Source organism: Perognathus longimembris, chromosome 21 (genome assembly GCF_023159225.1).
Source record: "Perognathus longimembris pacificus isolate PPM17 chromosome 21, ASM2315922v1, whole genome shotgun sequence".
In the NCBI taxonomy this organism is placed as follows: Eukaryota; Metazoa; Chordata; class Mammalia; order Rodentia; family Heteromyidae; genus Perognathus; species Perognathus longimembris.
In genome coordinates, this window is record NC_063181.1 from 16,624,532 (window position 1) to 16,649,253 (window position 24,722).

General features: G+C 36.3%; 1 protein-coding gene across 1 annotated transcript in view; it reads left to right on the top strand.

Annotated features, from left to right (window-relative positions):
* The window catches only part of Galntl6 (polypeptide N-acetylgalactosaminyltransferase like 6), an 837,540-nt gene that overhangs the window by 663,210 nt on the left and 149,608 nt on the right, over positions 1 to 24,722 (top strand). The window contains exon 5 of the mRNA XM_048330738.1: positions 22,451 to 22,636. Coding sequence (XP_048186695.1) covers positions 22,451 to 22,636 — 186 coding nt within the window. The remainder of the gene's footprint in view (positions 1 to 22,450; positions 22,637 to 24,722) is intronic.

Consider the following 24,722-nt stretch of genomic DNA (forward strand, 5'->3'; position numbering starts at 1 on the left):
GCTGCTGGGGAAGTGAAAATAGGAGGATTATGGTCTGAGACCAACTTAGGCAAACGTGTGTGATTCCATCTGAATACCCAAAAACTAAAATGAATGTTGGTGCAATTCAAGTGGTAGATCACTTGCTAATTAGAGCTACTGGTTATTCATCAAATATCTACTATATAATGTACTATTCTAGTTACTCGATATATAGCAAAGACGTTCTTGTTTCGATCATAGCAGAGAGTGAAATAAAAATGAACAACATAAGAACATAAGAAATCATCAGCATCTTAAGAGCTAATAAGATAAATGAAGTACAATTAAGAATAGAGAGTTGATGGGGGGGAGGGTATAAAGAAAGGTCCCGCTTTAAGATGGAATTCATCTGAGTGCTACAGGAGGAGGGAAAAAAAGCAATTTCTAAGTAGTTTTCCTGAAAGAAATGTGTTGTGAAGTCTTAGGCAGAAGGCATTAATCATCACTGATCATCTGTTTGGTTAAGACATGACTTTTACTCTCTGGAGCTTATGTTTTCTGTATGCGGGTTTTTGTTGGTGTTGCTTATAATTTATTTCCTTTCCAGCTGAGGAAACTTTGGGTCTTCAGAAATTAGTTCCAATCCATTAAGGTAAAAGGTGATCAATGGTCTTGCTTCTGAAGAATGTCAGAATCATTTAAGGGAACCTTCAGTTTCACTCTTGCCAGGTTAACAGTTTCATAGATGAATGGAAAGGATAGATTGCGTGCCTTGAATTTTCTAGGGAGAAAAAGTCAATGACTCCAAAATAGGCTAATGTATTATAGAGAACAGAGGGGGAAGGCTACCTGAACTCTGAACTCTTGAATTGGCTGTCTGCAAGCCACGCATCTGAGCTGCTTCACAAAACATAAATCCTTTACAAACAGAGAAGCTGCGAGTATTGCTCAGTAAGTGAGTAATTCCCCTTTGCCGGTAGCAATCCTAGTCTATGAAAAGATTTGCAAAATGTTGCTTTTGATCAAATTTTAAGTGGAATGCTATTGCTGTGTTTCACTCAGTAGGTGAGTAGATGCAATTTTTCCCCCTCTTTTGTGTTTTAAGAAAGGTTAATCTACTTTGGCATGGTGTGGTGAAAAAATATTTTCTTGCACCTAACTTTGCAAGATTCTTTAATATAATAATGTTTGGCTGCAATTTATTTCTTTTCTGAATTTTTATTTTACTCCAACTAAACTGCCAGTCTCAACTATCCCCACCTGCTCAGGTTTTATCTTTCAGACAGCCAAGCCCACAATTGGTTCACCAAGAAATAAACTTCAAAGCTTTACAGAGAGGATTATTTGCCAAGAATTCTCTGGAGAGTTCAGTCGTGATGGGATGTGCACATGCTGCTGATATGCACACTTACGTGTGCCCATTTCATTTTAAAATGAAAGGTCCAAATTTTTACTAAAGTGATTTCATGTCTATGTCAGCTGAACTCGTAAACAGACCAAATCATTTCAAATTGGAGCAATCCATCCAAGAGTGAACTAGGTAAATTGATTTATTTCCCTCTTGGAAAGGTTTTCTTTCTTCCCTTTGCGTGGTTTGCTATCACACGCCCCTTTTCTCTTCACAAGGGCCATCTGTGCCAGATTATTGGCATTCTCTTCCAGTTGCTCAAGGTTGCCCCACAAGAGTTATTGCTCTTCAGCTGATTTTTTTAAAGCAAACAACAAAACAAGGAGGACACAAATTCCAGGAAATGTTCCCAAACTGCTCTGCTAAAGAAGCTGCACCCATGAGGAAGATAGGAAGGCAAAGGAAAGGCTTCAAACATAATGATCTCACTCAAAATGTGATCACATTCATTGCACATTTGTGCTCATTTCTGGCAATCAACACTGCTGCAATTAATAAATTGTGCTTTGGGTAATGAACGTATGCCACTTCCACTGCGATCAGGGGCTCTTCATCAATGATAATACTGCCCTGAATGGGGACATTTGGCAATGTCTACAGGCAATTTTGATTGGCAACTCCCAGGCTGTTCTCAGCATCTAGTACAAAGCCTGGTGAGGTTGCCAAACCTTCACAACAGCCCCCAAATGAAGTTCCTATCAGACTCAAAATGTCAAAAGCATTGAAATCCCTGAAACAGGCCACACAAAAACTGGTGGCTATTTAGTGATGTGTTTTCACATTGATAGTGTCCTAAGGAGACAGGGCATACTGGTTTATTCCTGGAATCCTGGCTACTTTGAGTTGACAAAAAGAGGATCACAATTCAAGGCAAGCCTAGGCCACCATTTTTCCCCCTCTTTGGAAATATTTTTTAATTTACTTTAATTCTATTGTGAAAGTGATGTACAGAGGGGTTACAGTTACATAGGGAAGATAATGAGTACATTTCTAATTGAACATTGTTACATTGTTGTTGTTTACTTGTTTATTAGCAAGATCCCATCTAAAGAACATGCTGGGGGGCGGGGGAGGGGGGTACATTTCTGTAACCCCAGAGCCCAGCTATACAGCAGGCAGATATAAAAGGATCTGTGTCTGAAACTAGCCCCAGACAAAACAACAACAAAAGACCTTATCTAAAAAATAAATTAAAGCAAAAGTGTTTGAAGATATGGCTTAAGAACTGGAGTATTTGTCTAGCAAGCAAGAAGCCCTGATTTCAAACCCCAAAACTTCTCCCTCAAAAATGTGTTCTAGATCTTCCAATAAGAAAATAGTAAAAAGGAATTGCTAAAATGGGTTAGTTATCATAAGGCAAATGGGATAGTAGAAGTACAGAGTGAGATTCATTTTTAAGCAGATAATTTTGTGTGTTTTGCTGTGAATATATTACTTAGCACCCACAATATATTTTTTTAATTATAGTCACTAAGGGATAAAAAGAAGATGGAAAGCACAGTTTGTTTAAAGTACTTTTTTTTGGTTATTGTTTAGATGATTTTTTAAAAGAAGATACCCAAGCAAGGGTTTTTTGTTGTTGTTGTTGTTTTTGTTTTTTTGTTTTGCTTTGTTGACTGGTCCCTTCTTTACTTCTTTATGGGCTGGGGATATGGCCTAGTGGCAAGAGTGCTTGCCTCATATGGCACTGCGGCTCAAGTGGCAGAACAAAAAGAAGCCAGGGACAGTGCTCAGGCCCTGAGTCCAAGCCCCAGGACTGGCAAAAAAAAAAAAGTACTTCTTTATGTTGTTTTTGTAATAAAGGATCACTTCAGGATTGATTACTTTTTCCTGTCTATTGCGCCATTCTCAATACTATTCTTTGCCTGTTTTACTTAGGCAATTATTTCCCTTCTAGTTCAAGGAACAGGAGATTCTTCTTTTCACAGTTCCTCTGTCATCTTTTGTGTTAGTCACCCATCAGTCACTGAGCTCTAATTGGAGTTCTCTCCATGTGTAAAGTTGCAGTGTCCTATGAGATTTGTAAGGCACACAATTCTGAAAGCCAGACACTGCTTCTCAACATTCACCATACTACTTGATTTTTTTTACTACACTGTAGTACAGGTTGTTCAGCAAGGCACCTTGTATTTTTTTATTTCTGAATATGGCCACCTTTTCGCTTGATTCACGAGTTTTTTTAATAACTTGTAATCTGCATTTTCCTTTACATTTTAATAAAACATGGGTTGTTGTTTTTAAGGGTAGAATCAGACTCAAAACAAGCAGATGGCGTAACACAAATTTTCAGGGTCAGGTAATATTTATATGCTAAGTGAACTTATAAAATTACTGAGCAAAACAAGTCTCCTAAGAGAGAAACTTTATAGAAAACACTGGCAATTCAGGGCTTGTCTAGCTTCAGAGAGTGGCAAAGAAGAAGAAAAAAAAAAAAAAAAAAAACAACGTCATGTCTGTCTCCATTTACAACACCCTGACTGATTGAAATCCCTCCCTAGGTGAACTTTATCAAGTGTGAAAATAATCCTGGGACCATGGGAGATGCATCGTTAGCTGAGAAAATATATCTCACTGCTGCTGCATATCCAGAGATGTAGCCTATTTAAATGAAGATAAAGAGCACCACATAAAAGAATTACAATAGGAAATTTGTTGCTGGACTATGGTAAAGGACCACATAATACCACCTTTTATCTTTGCTTGTCATACCCATGACAGACTATAAAACTCCTACAGCTCCGTGATTCTCCACTCCTCACTTCAGAAGCCAACTTTTCGCCTTGGCAGATGGTTGGCATGTTTTAGACTTATGATTTATTGCCTCATTTAATCAAGACTGTGCAGGAAACAATGATCTATATTTTTTGTGTGAATTACAAATTAACCACCTTTCACTTATTCTTTGTGACAGGAGTGATATATACATATAGGTATAAGTGTGTGCATGTGCGTGTGTGTGTGTATTTCTCCAAAGAATACCATTTATTTATTGCTTGGTAAAAAATTTAAATAATGACTTCCCACAAAATGGAAATTTATGCAATACTGTCGAATATAAATGCCATCATTCTGCATCAATGTTTTTCAGTGTTTATTGTCATGGAGAAAAAAAAAAGAACAGATCCCAGTATTAATAAATGGCCCTGCTATGGTGGTTATTGGCAATTCAAAGACCGTATCATTCCATTTACTCTCATTCTGCAATTGCATTTTATACTGATTTTTTGGTAATTTCTTCAAAAATTTGGGGGATCTCTGGCTTGACAGGGAAACAAAAGGCCCTACACATAAAGCAAGTAAGCAAAATTTCCTGGAAATAATATATCCCATAGAAAGATAATTTTTTGGACATTGATTAAGTTGAAATGAAGTGCATGTAGCCAATGTAAGATTGTTGTCTCACCTAGGGAGAAAAATCGCTTCCTAGAGTTCACTAGTAAATAGGCAATTCATTTTGATATAACAAGGAAGAGTGATGTTAACAGCCAGAGGTCACAAAAAGCAGAGATGAAAAAGACTTATTAGATCATTTTTTTCCATTCCCTGGAAAAGAGAGCCAAATTATATTTCACAATGTTTTGTCCAGTTCAGATTTCAATTACTCAAGCAAGGGGCTTTCACCACTTCATACGTTTTTTCCAGTATCTTCATCTTTCCTAGTGACCCCTCCCTTCCTGGATATCTTAGCAAATACTGGCCCTTGGTCATATTTAATCCTGCAGGTGACCACAAAAGTACTTGTGCTCATCAGGAAAACTGTACGCCTCAGAACTCATTTTCTCTTCCTTCAATAAACTTCCAATTATTTCCATGATAATAAATCCAATTATCCTTTCTGACTCTACTTCTGTATTTTTCTTAGACATCACATATTATGTTTTATTCTAAATCTAAAAGAGAGCTATTTGGGGGCATAACAAGGCCTCTGAGGGTATTCTTTGAAGAGGATCACAAAGGCACACTAGCTATGTGCATTTAATCATCAAAAATAATATTTATTGAAATGAGCTCTACGAAATGGAAATAAGAGACTTAGTTTTTGCTTTTTTCTTTCTGTCTTGTTTGTTCATTTATCTGTTTGGGGAGAGTAAGGAGAGGCACAGAAATGGTGGGACAAAAGGGTGAACAAATGCAGCAGTGGTGCTCACCAGGCACTGTGTTGAAAATGAAGTATGCAACTTGCAGGTAGGACGGGAGGGAAAAGCTGAAAGACAGTGAGGGAAGAAGTGATAGTGTCCAAAAAGAAATGTACTCTTTACCTAACTTATGTCACTGTAACCCCTCTATATATCATCTTTACAATAATAGTTTTATTTTTAAATCCTTCTGAAACAAAATTGAAACAAAAGATGTGATCAAAGATTCTCAGACAATGCTATTCATTCAGATTCCAAAGAATGTAATGGAATGAATGAATGAATGAATGAATGAGATAGGGTCAGGAGAGAATGGGAAGAGAAATGGGTCTCCAGTCTAGACAACACCTTCACAAACTCGTGCTTGGGGAATGGGAATGGTACAGAAGCTAGAGGGCTGTGTGGGTCAAATACGTGTTGTTGTTGTTGTTGTTGTTGTTGTTGTTAAGAGAGACCTATGGTAATTTTTGGTTTGATGATGTAAAGACACAATAGAAAGACCCAAAATTAAACTACAAAAGGCAGTCTGTGCTTTACCAGATGAGAAAGAATAGGATCCAGCATACAAGTGCAAGGACCATCTTATACAGCGCTGATAGACTTTGAGCAGGAGAAAAGAGGAAGCATGGGGGAAGAGGTGGTGGTAATTCTGGTAATTTTGTGATGAGATCAACAGTCTCGATACTTTTTCATAAGACAATAAAATATGTCAGTCTCTCCTTTATTTCCTGAATTATTGAAATTCTATTCAGAGTACTTTGTAGAGGCTAATGTCTTGAAATGTTTCCTCCAGTAGTTTCAACATTTTTGAATCTTATCAAATTAAAAAGCAATGAAATGAACTGGTGACTCGACAGAATGAGAGAAAAGTCTCAGTCATTTATATGACAGAAAATTACTATCTAGGTTGTATAACTTAGGTTGTTTTAGGTAGTAATATCTAGGCTGTATAAGTTCAGACAATTTAACAGAGACTGGTGTGGTGTCTCATGCCTAAAATCTCAGATACTTTAGAGGTAAACCTAGCTGAGAATAGGTGAGACCAGCTGAGAAGGAATATATGTGTGTGTACATACATGCGTGTATGTATGTGTGTGTATGTATATATGTGGACCCTATCTCAAAACAAAGCAGGCATGATGGTCATGCCTGCATGCCTGCTATCTCAGCAGCACAGGAGGGAGAGGCAAAAGAACTTTGATCTGAGGCTGTCCCCAAACACCAGACTCTATCTGAAAAGTAACTAAAGGAAAAATAAACTGGGGGCTTGGCTTGAGTTATAGCAAGCACAAGGCCCTGAATTCAATACCATAACAACACACACACACACACACACACACACACACACACACACACACAGAGAGAGAGAGAGAGAGAAAGAGAGAGAGAGAGAGAGAGAGAGAGAGAGGGAGAGGGAGAGAGAGAGAGAGAGAACAAGTAATTCAAAGAATGGCCATACCATAGCACCACAAAAAAAAAAGACAGCAAACAAGTAACCCAAAGAATGGAAAATGAAAAGAGATTTCCCAAAAGAAGTACAAATGACAAATAAATATATGTTTGTTTGGTTTTTTGCATACAGAATTCATTTATTTAACTTAAACCATGTAGTACTTGAACTAACTAGAAAAAAAGCAGAGTAAGAGAAACTAAAATCGCTTTAGCTTCAGCCATTCAAAATAGACAAAAGTTCTTTTTTTCCTTCTTAATGTAAAGAATCCAGAGTATATCGCAGTAACAGGAATAAATTCTTACAACAGAATATACAAAAAAAAGTTTTGAAAAAAGTTTTTAATCTACTGATTTTTTATATAAACAGAATTTTTTAGGAATATTTTATACACAGAAAGTCATTTTATGTAACAAATTGGCCATGTTATTACCTTATTCCTTTTTTTTCCTTTTTTGACTTTTTTTAAAAAACTTTTTTTTAAAAAACAAGAAAACCAAGAAAATGAATTATCTGTGATGCATCCATTCCATCGCACCTTCTGATTTGATTTCTTTTTTTTTTTTTTCAATCCCAGAGGTAGACAAACTCTGGCAAAACTTTCGTCCCAACCTCACTGGCTTGGGAAGCAGATAGGTGGGTTTGCCAGGCACCAGCCACCTTGGATCACTCTACATGATGCCAAATGTCCAAACGAGAAAGTTCCAAACCAGAATCACATGGTTTCCTGACCTTTCTCATATGGACTACAAAAAGTTCCAGATTGTTGGAACCAGAGGCATGGCTCAAGTGGTAGAGCACCAGCTTTGAGCCAATAAAAAAAACTTCCAGATGTTTCCAACAAGTATTCTGTGGAGTTGTATAAACACAGTCCATACAGTCATGGGAGCCCAATGATACAAGATTAAACTTAAAAAATAAAAAGTGAATTATGTTGTACTTTGTTTTTATTAAAATGAAAATTTGTTCTGTATTGGAAAAAAAAATAATTACATATCCTCAGTGTTCTGCCTTTCCAATAGGGCTCTTCAGTCCAGTAGATTACGGGTAGTCAGCTGACGAAGATCTGGTTTACAAGAACTAATTAAATGTTTCATTGTATTTGTTTTTGTAAGAACATAGAATAATTTTATAAAATATTTGTAGTTTATAATTGCCGAAAATAATTTAAAGACACTTTTTTTCTCTGTGTGCAAATGTGTGTTTATGATCCATTTTATTATTTTCTTTTAGGACACCTGTTTACTAGCGAGCTTTACAATATGCCAAAAACAAAACAAAACAAAAAACACAAAGAAATGATTTTTTCCCCAGGGACCCAAGCTGTATGGTTCACCCTCTTTTACACCTGCACCTCGTGCTTTGTTGCCACAGTTTCTAACAAAAGGAATAATGATAATTTCCAAAATAGTTCTGTATCTTCGGTATCTTGGTCTTTTAGGACTTTCTGGTTGGGAAGGAGATCTTCTTTTCCCAGCCATTTCCCTTTGGAGTGTAGCAACTTTCAACAAATAGAAGGGACAACCTCACTGACAGTAGCAGAGGTGTGGTTGCCTAGAAGGGTTCCAGCACCATTTGGCATCTGGCTTGATTATTGTCCTTATTCTACAATGCCATGGAGATGGAAGGATTTCAGGGCCCAGGGGATGATTTTACAGTGATCGCCCAGAACATTCTAGAACACACAAGCCATCCACTTAAATGTCTCCTGTCATGTGACTGCTCTATTCTAAATACATGTTTTAAAAGTTCAACAGCTTTAGCCATCAGAAAAATGCAAATCTAAAGAAAAAGAAGTCAGAGTAGAGATACCTACATCTGTGATTACTGTAGCACTAGTTATGATTGCCAAGGTATGAAATAAGTCTAGGAGTCCATGAACAGAGGCATGGATAAACAAAATGTGGTGTGTGTACACAAGAAAGTTTTATTCAGTCATTTAAAAAAATTATATAGTTCACAGGAAAATGGGTGGGACCGGAGAGCATCATGTTAACCAACCACAGAAAATAAAATAGTGTATGTTTTCTCTCTTATGTGGAAACAAGAATAAAAAGAAAAAAGTTAAGTTAGTAGAGGGACTGCTAATGAAAGGCAAGAGACTGTAAGAGAGAGAAGGTAAGAGAGGGAAGGTGGGAAGATGTATGCACATGGGGAAACAGCACTGTGAAGCCCACCCCCCAGTGGCTATGCAAGAGGCTGAGGCCTGGAGGACTGTGAGTCATCATCTGGGACCGAAGAGGCTCTCTCTAATTAACCAACAATTATAAGAGCCTGCTTAGCATATCCATTAAGATATAATAACACGTAAATTTTCAATGTCAGGTTTGAAGGAAAGATTCACAATCCAACAAAATAAACGCCAGAAAAGAAGGACTATAAAAGGATTCAAATGAAGGGAAGAAAGAGGGGGAAATGCAGCCATAAAAATTCAAAGCATAGGCTTAAGAATTAAGAAAATGGAGGGAAAGGATAGGGTGGGGTGGGAGGGGCAAAAATAATGAAAAGGGGGACATGGATCAAGATTTATTGTATTTATGAACTTCTTTGTTGAACAGCAACTCATTTGTGCTACCACCTAAAGATAAAAACAAAATTATTTTTTAAAGAAAAAAAGAAGACTCCATAATTATAAAGACAGATTGGAAATAATGGCACAAACAGTGGTTGACTTTTGATTTAAAAAATTACAATACTGTGGTCTCCCTCATAGGGAATAATTAGCACAGGTTCAGGCTAGTCATAGCAGAGGATCACAAGAGCCTAATAGCTATGCCCTTATGAACGCATAAGATGATGCTAAGTGAAATGAACTCCATGTTATGAAAACGAGTGTTATATCACTGTTGTAATTACTTTCAACGTGCCATGTGAAACTGTAGCTTCTATTGTTGATTATCCTTTTGTATCCCCTTCTTGTGGTTGTACCTGCACTATCACTGTATCTAATCTGAGTACATTGGAAACTGTATATACTGGTATTAGAACTATGGAAACTGAAAGGGAATACCAAAATCGAGAGACACAGGATAAAAAGACAAACAACCACAAAAGCAATACTTGCAAAACTGTTTGGTGTAAACCAACTGAACAACTCATGGGGGGAGAGGGAATGGGGGGAGGGGGGGGCGAATGACGGAGGAGGTAACAAACAGTACAAGAAGTGTATCCGATGCCTAATGTATGAAACTGTAACCTCTCTGTACATCACTTTGACAATAAATAAGAAAAAAATTACAATACTGGTCACCTTCTTTACATTTTCCTACAATTTTCAGATCTTCTATATTCTTGTATTATTACCATAAGAACCAAATTCTCTTCCATCCGTCTTTTTCTACTTGATAGAGTCCTAGTAGACATATGTTGGTTCCACTTTTCTTTTATTGTTCTTGTCTTTTGTTTTATATTGTTGAACTCCTGACTGCTAATCCTGGTATTTATTAAGTATTTAAAGTATTTCCTGCACTGCCTTGATTTGGGAACTATCCAGCAATCCTGTTCCTCATTTATAAGTAAGGTTAATTTTCCTCATCTGTAAAATGATTAAATAATTAACATGGGGCTGGGGATATGGCCTAGTGGCAAGAGTGCCTGCCTCATATACATGAGGCCCTGGGTTCGATTCCCCAGTACCACATATACAGAAAATGGCCAGAAGTGGCGCTGTGGCTCAAGTGTCAGAGTGCTAGCCTTGAGCAAAAAGAAGCCGGGGACAGTGCTCAGGCCCAGAGTCCAAGCCTCAGGACTGGCCAAAAAAAAAAAAATTAACATAACTGAATCTTCACATGGTACCTGACAATATTGTAAGTATTGTGGATGTACTTATTATTATGCTCATATATCATTTTGTCAAATTTTTTGCTTACACTACTGGCTCTTCTCATGCAGGAATTCAAGACAAATTTTCGATTTTCCTAATATTGTCCTTTATAAATATCGAAGGAAGACAATATCTTACATGTCCTTTTCCTTCTATTCCTTAATAGCTTTATCAAGAAATGGAGCAATTCCTTGAGAGGACATATATTTAGCAGGTCAATTTTCTTCAACAGGGCAGACAACCCATTTCCTGCATGCCTCCTTCTATATTGCTCTGCAAGAATATTGTTAAGAATTGAGTGTTTCCTCGGCCTTGAGAACAGGACCAATTCCCAGGTCGTTAATTTAGTTCTGGTTTCATCTAAATTGAAATTTTGACATAGCTTTTTTTTCTCTCTCACACTAACTGCTGAGTGGAATTCTGTCCAATTTCTTTTTATTGTGAATTCAAGCCAAACCTCAAGGGTCTTTATGGCTGTTTGGCAGTCACTGGTGACATTATTCAATCACTAGCACAAATGTTAATATGAGATTATAGTCCCTATAATTCTATCCATGTAGTGCTTCAACCCTGTAATTTGAATAAGTTCTTCTGAGGAAACTGAAGTAACATAAAATGGCCTTACCTGCATATGAATCCTGTATGTTTTCACCTGATTAGAAATGCAAACTGGAAAGACAAAGCTGTTAAAAGATCCTGTTTGGTATCTGTGTTGCTCTGTCCTGTTTTAGGAGATTTTGTCTTTGATTTCTGGTTTGCCTGCAGTTTGTGCTGTTTTAAATAGGTAAAGATTAATCTCTACCTTTCAGTGGCATCCTGACTTTAATTTTTAAGTAGTTTTAAATTTTCTAAAACATATCTCTGTCTTGAAACATCCCTTGGGGTCAGCATAAATTCCTTCTAGCTTGCCAAGAAAATACTGGGAGGCTGTGATTTCACTTTATTTTTTTACCTCATTGATTGATTTGTGCCATCGTATAATTATTTAGATCCACACTACCACTTTTGTCCTCATTTTGTCTTAGGAAAATAAGCAAAAGTAAAAGAGGTTTGTTTGGGTTTTTTTGTTTTTTTTTTTTTTTAGGAAAAAAGTTTCCTTATCTCAATTTTTAAATCAACTACCAAACAGCTGCCAATCCAAGCTGTGTATGTGTGCAGGCATAAATAATAACTCAACAGTTAATGGTAACATAATAATACTCCATTTAAAAATCACTAGTTTGGCCAGATATAGTAAGAGTGCCGGTGTTCCTGGAGATTTCTGAAATGTATGGATGGGATTTCACTTTTAAGGACTGTAGAGTGTCCGAGCATAAATTCACAGGTTCCTTTTCAGAAGTTTTCTCTTTGCTAAACTTATTATTTAGGTCGTTCCCTCATACTTCAAGACATATGAGGCAAGCACTCTTGCCACTAGGCCATATTCCTAGCCCTACTTCAAGACATAAAAAATGTAAAATGAGCATTTGGGGAAATATTAGAGATTAAGGTAACTACTGAAAGACATAGAATATGTTTGCTTAGAAGCATAAGATAAGATATCTGAATAAGATATTCCTAAATGGAAGTTGAGTAAGATAATTAGGTATAGTGTTGCTTGGCTCATTGATAAAATTAATAATTGAGAGAAATATCCATAGTTATCAGGTCCTTCTGGTGAGAGAAGATGGACAGGTAGAAAATTTCACACAAAGATTAGATAGATAGATAGATAGATAGATAGATAGATAGATAGATAGATAGATAGATAGACAGATAGATAATTTCAGGTCTTGTGAACACCAGAATCACATGGCTGGTAGACTACTTTCAAATACAGTGCTCACACTAGATGATAAAGCAGATTCTCCAGGGTTTCTTGGTAATTGTTTTAGTCCTGAAATTTCTCTGTGTGTGTGCATGTATTTTTTCCTAGGTTTTGTGTTTTTTTTGTTTTTTGTTTTTTTGTCATCCAAGACTAAGACTTGAACTCAGTATCTGACACTTTCTCTCATTGGTTGGTGCTTGAGTACCTGAGCCACACCTCCAACCACTACTTCCTAATTTTGATAGCTGGTATATTCAATATTGAAAATATTTGTCATTGTCAATACTCAGGCTTCTCTTCCTTTAAAGAATGATTCGTATTTAGTGCATTAGAGTCACTTTAACTGTTACCAAAACTCTTCTCCACACTCAACCAAAATCTCCTTATTTATGCATTTGGGCAAAAACAGTCACAGGATTTTTATATGAACAGATAATCATGTTGTGCTGTGGTGGCAGTGTAACATGGTATGGTCACTGTGAAGAACAACATGGGTGGTTTCTCAAAAAGCTCATCACTCTGCTAGCCCACTCCTAGATACACCTGAGAAGAACTGAAAGCAGAGTGACAATTGTACATCCTTCTTCCAAGCTATGTGTTCACAATAGCCAAAAGGTGGAAGTGACCCAAATGCCCACATAATGACTTGGAAACATGGATATATACAGATATATGTAAAATATCACTCAACCTTTAGGGGAGGTAGAGATACAGCCTAGTAATAAAGCACCTGCGTGCACAAAGTCTTGGGTTCTTTCACCTCCAGGACAGCAAGATATATTTATTATAAAAAAAATTCTGACATCTACTAAAACATGGAGAAAGTATAAGCATTATACTGAATAGAGGGAAACAGAAAGTTGTTGTTAATGATAGACAATTTCAGCACTGCAAGAGATAAAGACTCTGGACTGATTACACAAAAATCAGAACATGCTTAACACTATTGACCTCTACCTTTGCACAGTATTAAGCTGATAAGCTTTGTTATGTGTATTTTATATATTTTACAATTTTAAAAACTAAAACTGGTGAAATGAAGAGGTGATGTGTATAAACATTAAGGACTTGTTCTACATCAGCACTGGAGATTCAAATGTTATTTGCATGGGCCTTTATTTGAACGACTGTATTATAAATTATGTTTTCCTAAAGGTAAGCTATTCTATAGTATTTACTGAATAATGCCTACAACATCTTTAGCATAATTCTTAGGTAACTGAAGTTTAAATGCTATGAAAATAATTTTTTGTACTGCTGATAGTATAAGATACTTGAATTTAAATGTTTTAATTAGGTTATCCTGGTCTTGGTACAAATTTTATTTGTAAACTATTGACCCATTCTTTTGCAATACATAGAATTTAACATTTTAAGTCATTAAGTTATTCAAAAGAGAGGATGTTCCCGTTGTAGGAAGATGTATCAATTATATGTAAATTATAATACTTAGCAACAGCCTTTTACAGAAAAGACCTGTACATTTTACCAATTTTCCATTTCCATCTTTTCTTTGAAATGAAAATTACACCATCAGATGAAATTATGTAAATAAAACAATTTTAGAATTATATTAAATTTTATATTATCTGACCTCAAGAAAATACAAAACTCAAATTCAAGGTTCACATAAACAGAACAATTCTAAACTATAAATTACACTCCGATCATATTTATTCATTCACTGAAGACCTTTTAAGTACAACTACTTTTGAAAACCATAAATAGCTTAGGAAAAATATCATGCAATTTAAATATGAATCATCTGAGAAGCATTCGAAACACAAGATAAAACTCATTTTGTAAGCAGCTCTTGAGAAAATACTGCAGAAAAAAACTCCAAATATTTCCATTATAAAAGAGGATACATTATCTTCTCAAAAGCCAAAATAAGTAATGAATGTGAAAATCAAATTTGTAATGAAGGAACTGAACTAAAATTAAACCACAGAGATGCAGCATTTTTATACAGTTGTTTTCAGTTGTTTTTAGACTGTTACCAAAATGCCAAAATATTTTATGAAAAGTAATGATCTATTATTTGGCTTCTTGTAAGATCTCCTTTAATGCCATGTACTCTATAAATATAAAGAATGACAAAGAAAATATGTACTTTACCTGAAAACCTGCATTTTCTTCTCACTCTTTATCCCTTCTACACTGTAAACAGTAAGTTCTTTCTGGAAAAAGTTCTTAATTCTATTCTTTATGGAGAAGACTATATTTTTTTTTCTTAATTTGGGGACATTGTTAATAAGATAGAAGACTGCAATGCCTAACGTATGAAACTGTAACCTCTCTGTACATCAGTTTTATAATAAAAAAAAAAATAAGATAGAAGACTGTAATTGAACTAAGAGCCTCCCGTGAAGGCATTAGATTATATCTCTTGCTTACTACTCTATTGGAGCTATTTCCCAGATGAATGAGTATGCATTGTGGATTAAGACATAAGAATTCTGTTTCTATTGTGTTCTGAATACGTTGCATTTTCAAACCCACTCTAAAAATCCATATTTCAAGAGTTCCTTTAGCAAACAAGAGATAAAAGAATTGGGAGAGAACAGGAGAGAAAGGAGGAAAAAAATACAAGGAATCTATCTACAAATGCAGGCTTCCCTAACATGGTAGAGAAACCACATTCTAAATATTATCTCATCCCTATTTCCTATGAGGAAATATAAGACACTTGTTACCAATCACAGAAAACTCTTAGAATTCCCTAGGTAGTCATAGGTCCGTATTCCACAGAGTGAATTTCTACACATGAGGACACAGGTATTTTCAGATACTACAAGGAGTTCACTGGAAGAGAAAATAACAAGAAAGGATGAACTAATGAAGTAGAGCTAATTAAGCCAAAGCTTTGTTGTACCAAGGGCAAGACTTAGAGTCTGGAATGTAGAATGATATATCTGCTTCCCCTTGATTTCTCTCTATTCCCTGATCAGAAGATCTATAAAAATGTTCCAGGGTGCTTAGCATTCCCTTGTTAAGAGGGCCTTTGAAGCTCTATTTAAAGACCATGAAGAATCTGAGATTCAGTCCACTTACAATTTATCAAGCTAGCTTTCCATTGTTCCATCAAAGCAGGCAGAGGATATGCTAGTCCAGGGAATTTCATTATTACCATAGCAATCATTATAAAGAAGAGAATGTTTCTTTTGTCCCAAAGTCATATGGGATGATGCAGATGGGTCCAAATGGATTCCTACAAAAGCAGTGAGGAGTTTGTTTTTGGTAGAGAAAGTTTCTTGAACTTAGGAACTCATGTCTTTTTCATTGGGCAGCAATGACACCAAAGATTGACTCTGATTTCCAATGCTGTCAACAAACTTGCCCTTTGCTTTGGAGCAATACACTATCTCTGGCTTCCACTTTTATTTTACCATAGAAATCACCTTGGAAAAATAGTGTGGCACAAAAGGGTTACTGTTGTCTCATTCAGAAGACATGCAGAAATAAAAACTGCCCATGAAGAATGGTATCTGGTTATCTCCTTCTGTGAATTCCTAGAGTTAAATAATCTCATGAGGGGGGAAAAAAAAAAACACTTAAAACTCATCAACAATCAGGTGAAGATATTATGAGTGAAAAGCAACCACTATTCTTTACAGCTGAGATAGGGACACTGTGGTACATCATAATTTTCACAGGAATTTTATTTCTGTGTCGCTCTATCCTGGCCTTCAAGGGTCATTCGCTGATGTCTTGGATCTCTGGGCTTGTTTTACATTAACAGGAAAACAACATGGCTTCCCATGAGGAGCATAAAGCCAAATGGGTGGCCGTGGCCATCACAAACTGCTTCATTATTTCCCCATTCTCTCATTGGACTGGCTGATGTACTTCTCAGATACCTATTAATCTGATGGCCTCTCCTTCTATTTCTTTCTCTTTTCCCTCATAATTTATTGATTGAAAAAATTAAACCATTTGTCCTGAGGAATTTCCCATCCTATAGATTTTGCTGATGGTACCCCTGACATATCATTTAACATATTCTTCTATCCATTTAGTTCCTATAAACAAGATCTAAAGGCATGATTAAACTCACGTTTGATGCTTTGGGCAAGAATATGTCACAGGCGGTGATTGGTTTTACAATCAGGAGGCATCTACAAGGAGATTTATTGCCCTTGGGTGCTCGTTTTTGCTGCTGTTAGCAGCTTATGGTGGCTTGACTCATTAATTCATTAGGGGTTACAAAGGGTAACACTTCTTTCTCTTTTTTTCATTTTATCTGGAATATATCTTGTCTACTTATTTCACTTTGGTGTTCTCAGTTCTCTCAAATTACTTAAGATGCCTTGATATTAGAAGAATAGAAATTAGAAGCAGAGTTAGAACGCAGATGAAATCAAAATAGAAGCAATTAAATATAGTTTCATCAATTCTATTACTTTCTTGGGTGGCCTTTGTCCTCTAGAGACAAATATGAAATGTCTATATTTGAATACTATCAAAAGGAGCTAATATACTGTGGTCAACCATGACTAAAAGAGATAAGAAATTTTATAAAATTCAACTAAAGACTTAAATCTATATATTGCTTTTATATAAAGATATGTTTACATATTTATGCATAATCACTACAGTTTTGTTAAGTAGACAATTATTCTTAACATTTCCATTTTAGACCAAAATATACACATGGCATGCCAACTAGATTAGGATAAAGAAGACTATCTTATATTGTAGGATTACAAAATGTTTCTCGGCACTGTTAAAATTTCATGCTATATAAAATGCTTAGAATAGCATTTAACAACATGTTCTTGTGTAAGAGTTAACCAACAAAGTTTTATGTTTCTGCGTATTTGTAATCCTTCACTTTCGGAACTCATAACTAGGCATGATTTATAATAACTCGTGCATACTCAATGTGATCTTAAGGTCACATTCTACACTCCAGTACACCCACATTGAAGTAAATGCATCAAAGAAATTTCATCTCCACTGGTGTGTACTTAAATACAGGAATCTATGTCTCTAGATCAACAGTTTTTCTTGGTTCCTTTCATCCCTCTTTAGATTAATTGGGCAATTCAAAGGAGATGAAAAGCACAAGGCAACAAGTTGCCTTATGTCCACAGCTGCAAGTTCACCTTACCTTTAGAGTGTTCTGGATTTGAGATACCCCATCATGTTCTGCCTGTTATTATGACTACCCTCTTGGGACTGGTTCTTGAAAGGTAAAGCAGATAGCTGCCTAATGCTGTTGGTGCATTTTATGCCCTGCTAAACATAAACGTCTTGAACAGACTTAAATCTCTGACGAACCCACAGTGCTTCAAAGTCATTATTTTGACATCAATGACAGTATCATTGGCCCTGAACTGCAGGAGATTAGACCAGTACTGAGTTTTCCAGAGAAAATAGCCCAGAGTATATGTATTAACTGTTTTGAGTTCACTTTTACTTTCAAAACTGAAGTAGAGAGAAAAAAGATGTTGGAATGGTAAGCAGTAGAATACAGTTAGGAAAAACCAGATATTCAGACACAATACAGGGACTTGGTAAGTGAATCTTCACAAAGAAAATCACAAAATCATACAGACAGAGAGGATATTTAACACCAGGTCAGATCATATAAAATCATCTACACAGAGCACAGTTAACAGAAAGACTAAAGACTGGAACTCTGGTTTTCCACTTTCTTTTTTTTTTTTTTTTTTGGCCAGTCCTGGGCCTTGGACTCAGGGCCTGAGCACTGTCCCTGGCTTCTTCCCGCTCAAGGCTAGCACTCTGCCACTTGAGCCACAGCGCCGCTTCTGGCCGTTTTCTGCATATGTGGTGCTGGGGAATCGAACCTAGGGCCTCGTGTATCCGAGGCAGGCACTCTTGCCACTAGGCTATATCCCCAGCCCTGGTTTTCCACTTTCTTGATTATGAAAATCACTGAAGGTGAACTTTTAATGCTCAGTTGCTTTCTTAAACAATCAACTTACGAATGAATAGCTTTATTGTCTATCTAAATATATGCATCATAAATGAAATCCATTTCACAAAAAAGATGAGTGAAATACATTTCAGAAAACTCTTAAATTTGATAGTCCCAGTAGCATGACACCAAAATTTTGCATAAACGTAACTTTGGTTTGTATCTTTGCCTCAAAGTATATAACAAATAATGGCAAAATTATTTTTGAAGTTATATTTTCTCTTTTGGGTCATCAGATATTGCTCAACAGAACTGAACAACAGCATAACAATCTGAAGTAGAGACACTGAGCAATTTCAATGATTCTACAAATGCCTCATAGTAACTACAGAAATCTTCCTATTTTATTTAAAGATGATATAAATTAATTTGGGATTATTCAAATGAGTTCAAATGGGATTTTTTTACAGATATCAAACATGGAATAAAATTATGTTTAACAGTATTTTAGAAACGAATCTAAAAATTGCTCACACTAAAGAAAGGCAAAATAATTTCAATTTAAAGCTATCTCCACCATCTTCTTTGCAGGAGAGTTAATTTGCTAATTAGACTGGAGATACCTGCCTTCATTATGAGTTATGGGTAATTAGATGTTACAACTGAACTACTGAAAGAGAATGGACCCCATAGGGCAGTTAAGCAGCTAGATCATTATCTGAGACAAAGCAAGCTAATTATCACTATAAAGTTCAAACCAGGAGAATTGATCTAAACATCTAGTGGACTCTATTTGAGATCAGCCCCCTTACCTTTAAGGAATTCACACTGTATAATCTTTTTATTACATTAAATGGACCTCAATATGACAAAAAAAATCATAGTATCAGAAATGCATACAGTATGAAAGAAAACCTATAGAGAATTTCCCACAGAGGTCCCAGAAAAATTTGTGTAAATCAATGGGAAAAAGTAATAAAAAAAATACATATATATATATATATATATATATATATATATATGAAAGTCGGGCTGTGGTAAAGTGCTCACCTCATATACATGAAGCCCTGGGTTCAATTCCTTAGCACCACATATATAGAAAAGGCCAGAGGTGGCACTGTGGCTCAAGTGGTAGAGTACTACCCTTGAGCAAAAAGAAGCCAGGGACAGTGCTCAGGCCCTGAATCCAAGGCCCAGGACTGGCAAAAAATAAAAAATAAAAATATATATATATATATATATATATACATATATATATGAAAGTCTAAATCAGAAGTTGCCACTATTTTTGAGTGACCAGCAACCCTTTCATTACTAGTTTGAGTATCCAGGAAATGAGAATATTCTAGAGTGCTTTCCTGTTATCTAGCTTCAGGAAGTCATTCCACTCTTTCAATAGAGACCCCTTTTGTCCCTGAAATCAGTCAGGGAGGAGCAAAATAAATGCATCTTGGAATGATCAAGTGCTACTCAGAGTTGTACACTGACAAAATAAAAACAAACAACAATGAAGATTAAAGAAAGGGGAAAACACTATTTTGGTGAGCTTAATAAATACCTGTGATCGACTTTCAGTCCCCAGTAACTGTCTACATACTATTTCATTCTGTGGCCCAAACAACCAATTTAAAAACAAATTAACAGAATGCCACTTGGTTGTAAGTGGGTGATACAGAAAGGTCTCAAAGCCTAAATAAATTCTAATGGCAATATCACAAAGTTTCCTCAAATGTTTATTACCATAGGACATCCTGAAGACACAAGCACATAGAGCACCCTCCTATTGATCACTTATCATCTAGTCATTGTTTTTGATTGTGCAACTGTGACACTCCTTTCCACTTTATTTCCCTGACGAGATAGTAAAGCTTCAGGTTTATTTACAAGTGTTGCTGTGTTTTATTGTCTTAAGAAACATCTTTCTTTTCAGCATCACTCGGGAGACGGAGGCCTTGGGGTGGTAGGGAAAGGAGAATGAAGGCGGTGTGGGTAGTAAGCAGGTTTCTGTATAGCAGACTGTTACACAAACAGCACCAAAGGACACATAAAATTGTTCTCTTGGCAGAGACACTGCAATATTGTTTATACTCTTTCATGTGGGGGTTTATTCTTGCCAAATTTTTCCTTTACATTTGTAACAGATATAACATGAATTATCAAATCTTCCCAGGACATAGAAACTTCCATTTTTGTCGCTTTTGTTTTTTGTTTTTGTATTTTAGATTCAGTATTCAAAGGCTTCAGATCAAAATATTTTTCTCTTCCTAAGTACAGGTGGCATACTAAAGTCACCTATCATTGCCTTAAGTAGCGTTTCTTAGGTGAACACTGCCAGCTCTATCAACAAAGCCTAACTCAAAGCTCCACTGTGCAACCTAGACAAAGAAAAACATCCCAAGTTCCTTATATGTTATGGGAGAGAATATCTAAACTTCATCTTTGCATGACTTACTATGGTATAGGTCTTCCTCCCAGGACTATTCTGACTCCGGAGTCTGAAATCTCTGTTTTCATAGTCTCATCTCCACCTCCCCAGAAGAACAAAATTTTAGAGGAAAATATACTTAGAGCTAAGTTATCTCTTTGCAAACTCCTCTCTTACGTGGTGATACAGACAATTAAGAAACCAAATATTTGTGAATTGGCCCATTTGTGAAATGATTACAGAGAAGTCAAAAAAAGGAAAACTGGTATCTTTTTAATTACACTAACAAAAACAAACAAGAATTTAAATTCAAAGAAATTTCAATACAGAGTAATTCTGATATCTGTTCAATTTGATAGCTGGATTATAGGTTATGGATTATTATATTTTATATTATTATATTGATAACATAATATTATGTTATTATATTACATATACTAAGACAATTGGGATATGTGTTACTCTATGCATCCCTACTGTTAGGCAGTATGGAAAGAGAATTATAGAAATATCTTTGATTATAGACCTACAGAAATTGTAAAGCCTGGAAAGCACAAAAATAACAGGCCAATACTAAGATTCCATTTCAATGAATGTTAGGCCACAGTTGTCAAAAATCCAAAAAAAAAAAAAGTCCCATAATGCCTTACATATGGGAGAGTGAAAGCAAAAGTTATAAGACATATAAAATCATATCCCATAGAAAGTTACTCGATGGAGGTACTTGGCTTTAAAAGATGGAAAGATTGTGCATTTTGTCACAAGCAATAAGAAACATTTTATTCTGTAAATAAGTAATCAGAACTGACCCCATTCCCTCTGTTTATTTTTAATTAAGGAAAGAAACATTTACAATTTTTAAAAGCTAAGGACCTATTCCGTTCCAAATCTTAAATAATTGAGGTTATCGTGGCTGTCAAGCCGTTCTTCTGTCTTCTCTTTCCAATTCTGCTTCAACACCAAGTCCAGCCCCTTCCCACTTCAAGTCAAAAGCCAAGGCTAGACTAATTTAGCAATTTGCTGTTACCTGTGGGAGTATAGACTTCTTTGGTTCTTGCTGATTTAACAGATTTTTCTTTCTCATTTTACATGCAATATTTTCAGCACACAGAATAGCAGATAAAGCTTTGCTGTAAAGAGCCCTCATGTTGGGAAGAGCCCATATGCCAGGATATTCATCTGACTTTAAACAGCAGGAACCAGAGGGCCCAGGCCTGGCTTGGCCAAGTGTTGGCCCAGATCACCAGGGTGGCCACAGGCCAGCACTTTCTGCATGGCTGAACTCTGGATGTGTCATTGACTATGACTGTATTGAAACCTCGAGCCACACTGGCAGTTTAGAAAGCATTCTGGGAAATAAAACACACAAAATCTTTAGGCATAAAATTTTATTAGTATCTCTCCTCTGGATGAGGGGAAGAGAAACACAGAAGTTATTAAATACGACCCTGGGATTAATTATTTACATACTCACTGGATACTAAGTATGCAGAAACACTTCTGCCATGGTTAATACTCTGCATTCATTCATCTTGTGCATTTTCTCTTCTCCCTAGAACACTTGAAGGATAAGTTAGAAGACTACGTGGCTCGATTTTCCAAAGTGAGGATTGTTCGCACTAAAAAAAGGGAAGGGCTCATCCGGACCCGACTCCTGGGGGCGTCCATGGCCAGAGGAGAGGTGCTGACCTTCCTGGACTCGCACTGTGAGGTCAACGTGAATTGGCTGCCCCCACTCCTTAGTAAGTACCACTGACTCCTTAGTGAGGACCCACTGTCACTGTGGCTCCCTGGGAACCAGGGCTGGGGAAATTGTATCCTGCAGAGGGAATAGGACGTTTGCTTCTGTTTCCTTTACAATAGCAAAAGCTAGAGTGGTAGAGGGTATCAAGTGCAGTCTAACTGAAAGTTAGAACTGTATCTTTCATCTTTGATGTCTTCCTCTTTCTTCCCTATAATTACAGGAAGATTAAAATACATTGTACACACATATGTGATAATGGTGGCATTGTTCATGAAAAGAAGGAAAAACATTCTTTAGCCTAAGAATATATAAAGCATGTTTTATACATTGTTAAGAGTTTATAATGTAAATTTTTGTGGTTCTTCCCACTTTGGACACATTCCACATTGGTAAATAACCCCACATATTTCTGTAAAAGCCTCTCGATGACTCCCAGCTCTTCTCCGAGGGATATATGTCTTACTCGGTCTGACTAAGAGGAAGGAAAGGAGACTGTCACATCACACTCAAACTGTCAGAAAGATACACGAACTGAAAGAAATTCAAGCTAGCAAACCTAAGTATGACTCTGTTCCAGCTTCAATATTTTTGTTTTGATTTTACAATGTAGACAGAAAGTCTACATGTGGCTAAGAAATAAGTTGTACTCCTAAAAATATTGTTAAAAAAATTCTTAGCATACATATATTGCAATGCTTCCTATGCGTCTAGATTCTACCGAATCAACTTTTATTGTAAATATAGCCCTGACCTCAGAAGTAAAGCCAGTAACAACTGCCTTCACCGTTGCTGTCCCAGAAAGAATTCTTTACTATTGACTTCAGTGTAGGATATCAGCTACAGCCAGCCAAGCTTCATTAGCAAAAGTTGTAGTGGGGGGAAAAAAAGCAATTGAAATGATATAAGATTTAAAAGAGAGGACACTAGCAATGAAACATCCCCCCCCCAATCATATTATGATGACTGCCCATCCATCCTAATCAACAGAAGTCTCAGAACAGTCAACAGAAACTTGGCCTTTAATTAACAGTACCTTGTCCAAGGACAAAGCAATTTAGAGTTCCATCAGCAACAGTGAGATTCCCTCCACCCGAGCTTGACCTATATAGTGTTGAATAGTCAAGGAAGTCAGCAAAAGGTCTAATTTCTTTATGAGCCAAAGCAATCACTAAATGCCAATTATGGAGTCTCTGATGACTCACCATGAATCTAATGACAAAAAAAAGAAAAGGTAGGAATATAAAGAAAAAAGAAAGAAAGAAAAACAGAACCCCAGAAACTGCTTTTCTCATTAAAGAATTTCATTTCCTGTAGGCCTGATGGATAAGAAATGACTCAAGCTTGGGATCGCTATCTTTTTTATTTCTCTCTACCCATGTCCTGACACGTTATCAACAATGGAAAAAAAAAAAAAAAAAAAAAAACAGGTGGAGCTACCCAGTTTCTTGGTTCATTTTTCACCTTGGGATTATACCTGCATTTCAATTTCCTATTAAGAGTCTGTTTGTTTGATCCCTGGAAATTGAAATGTAAGCACAAACCTTGGATGAAAAATTAGTCATGCGGCTTTCACCTTAAGCTAGTACAGCTGGATGAAAGCCGAAAGGAAATTTGAAGGGAAAGTTGACAGTTAATTTAACAGACTCATTCTCTTCAGGTCACCTTGGGATTCCTTGTTGGTCAAGGAACTTGTAAATCAACCTGCCTCTGAATGTGATTGAAGAACGTCACTGAAACCATAATACTAAAATACCTGCAGAGGTGATAGAAGAAATATTTCCATTTCAGCTCTGATGGTCAACTCTGACAATGATATCCCCAGGGAAACACCGTTTAGATAAAGATTAAAACCCTTTGCAAGCTTTGCCCAAGTGAAAATGGATGCTTAGAGAACTCTTGGTGGAGCTTAACTTGAAATAGTGCTGGAGATCCCTTTATCTGCTAATTAGCTTAGATAACCTAAAGGCAACCTCTCAGCCTCTCTTGGGCATCTCCTGATGTTGTCCAAAATTGCCATCATTTTCACACTCCAGCATTCCATTGTCCTTTTACTCTCTTTAATTTATTTTTGTACCTTATTAATT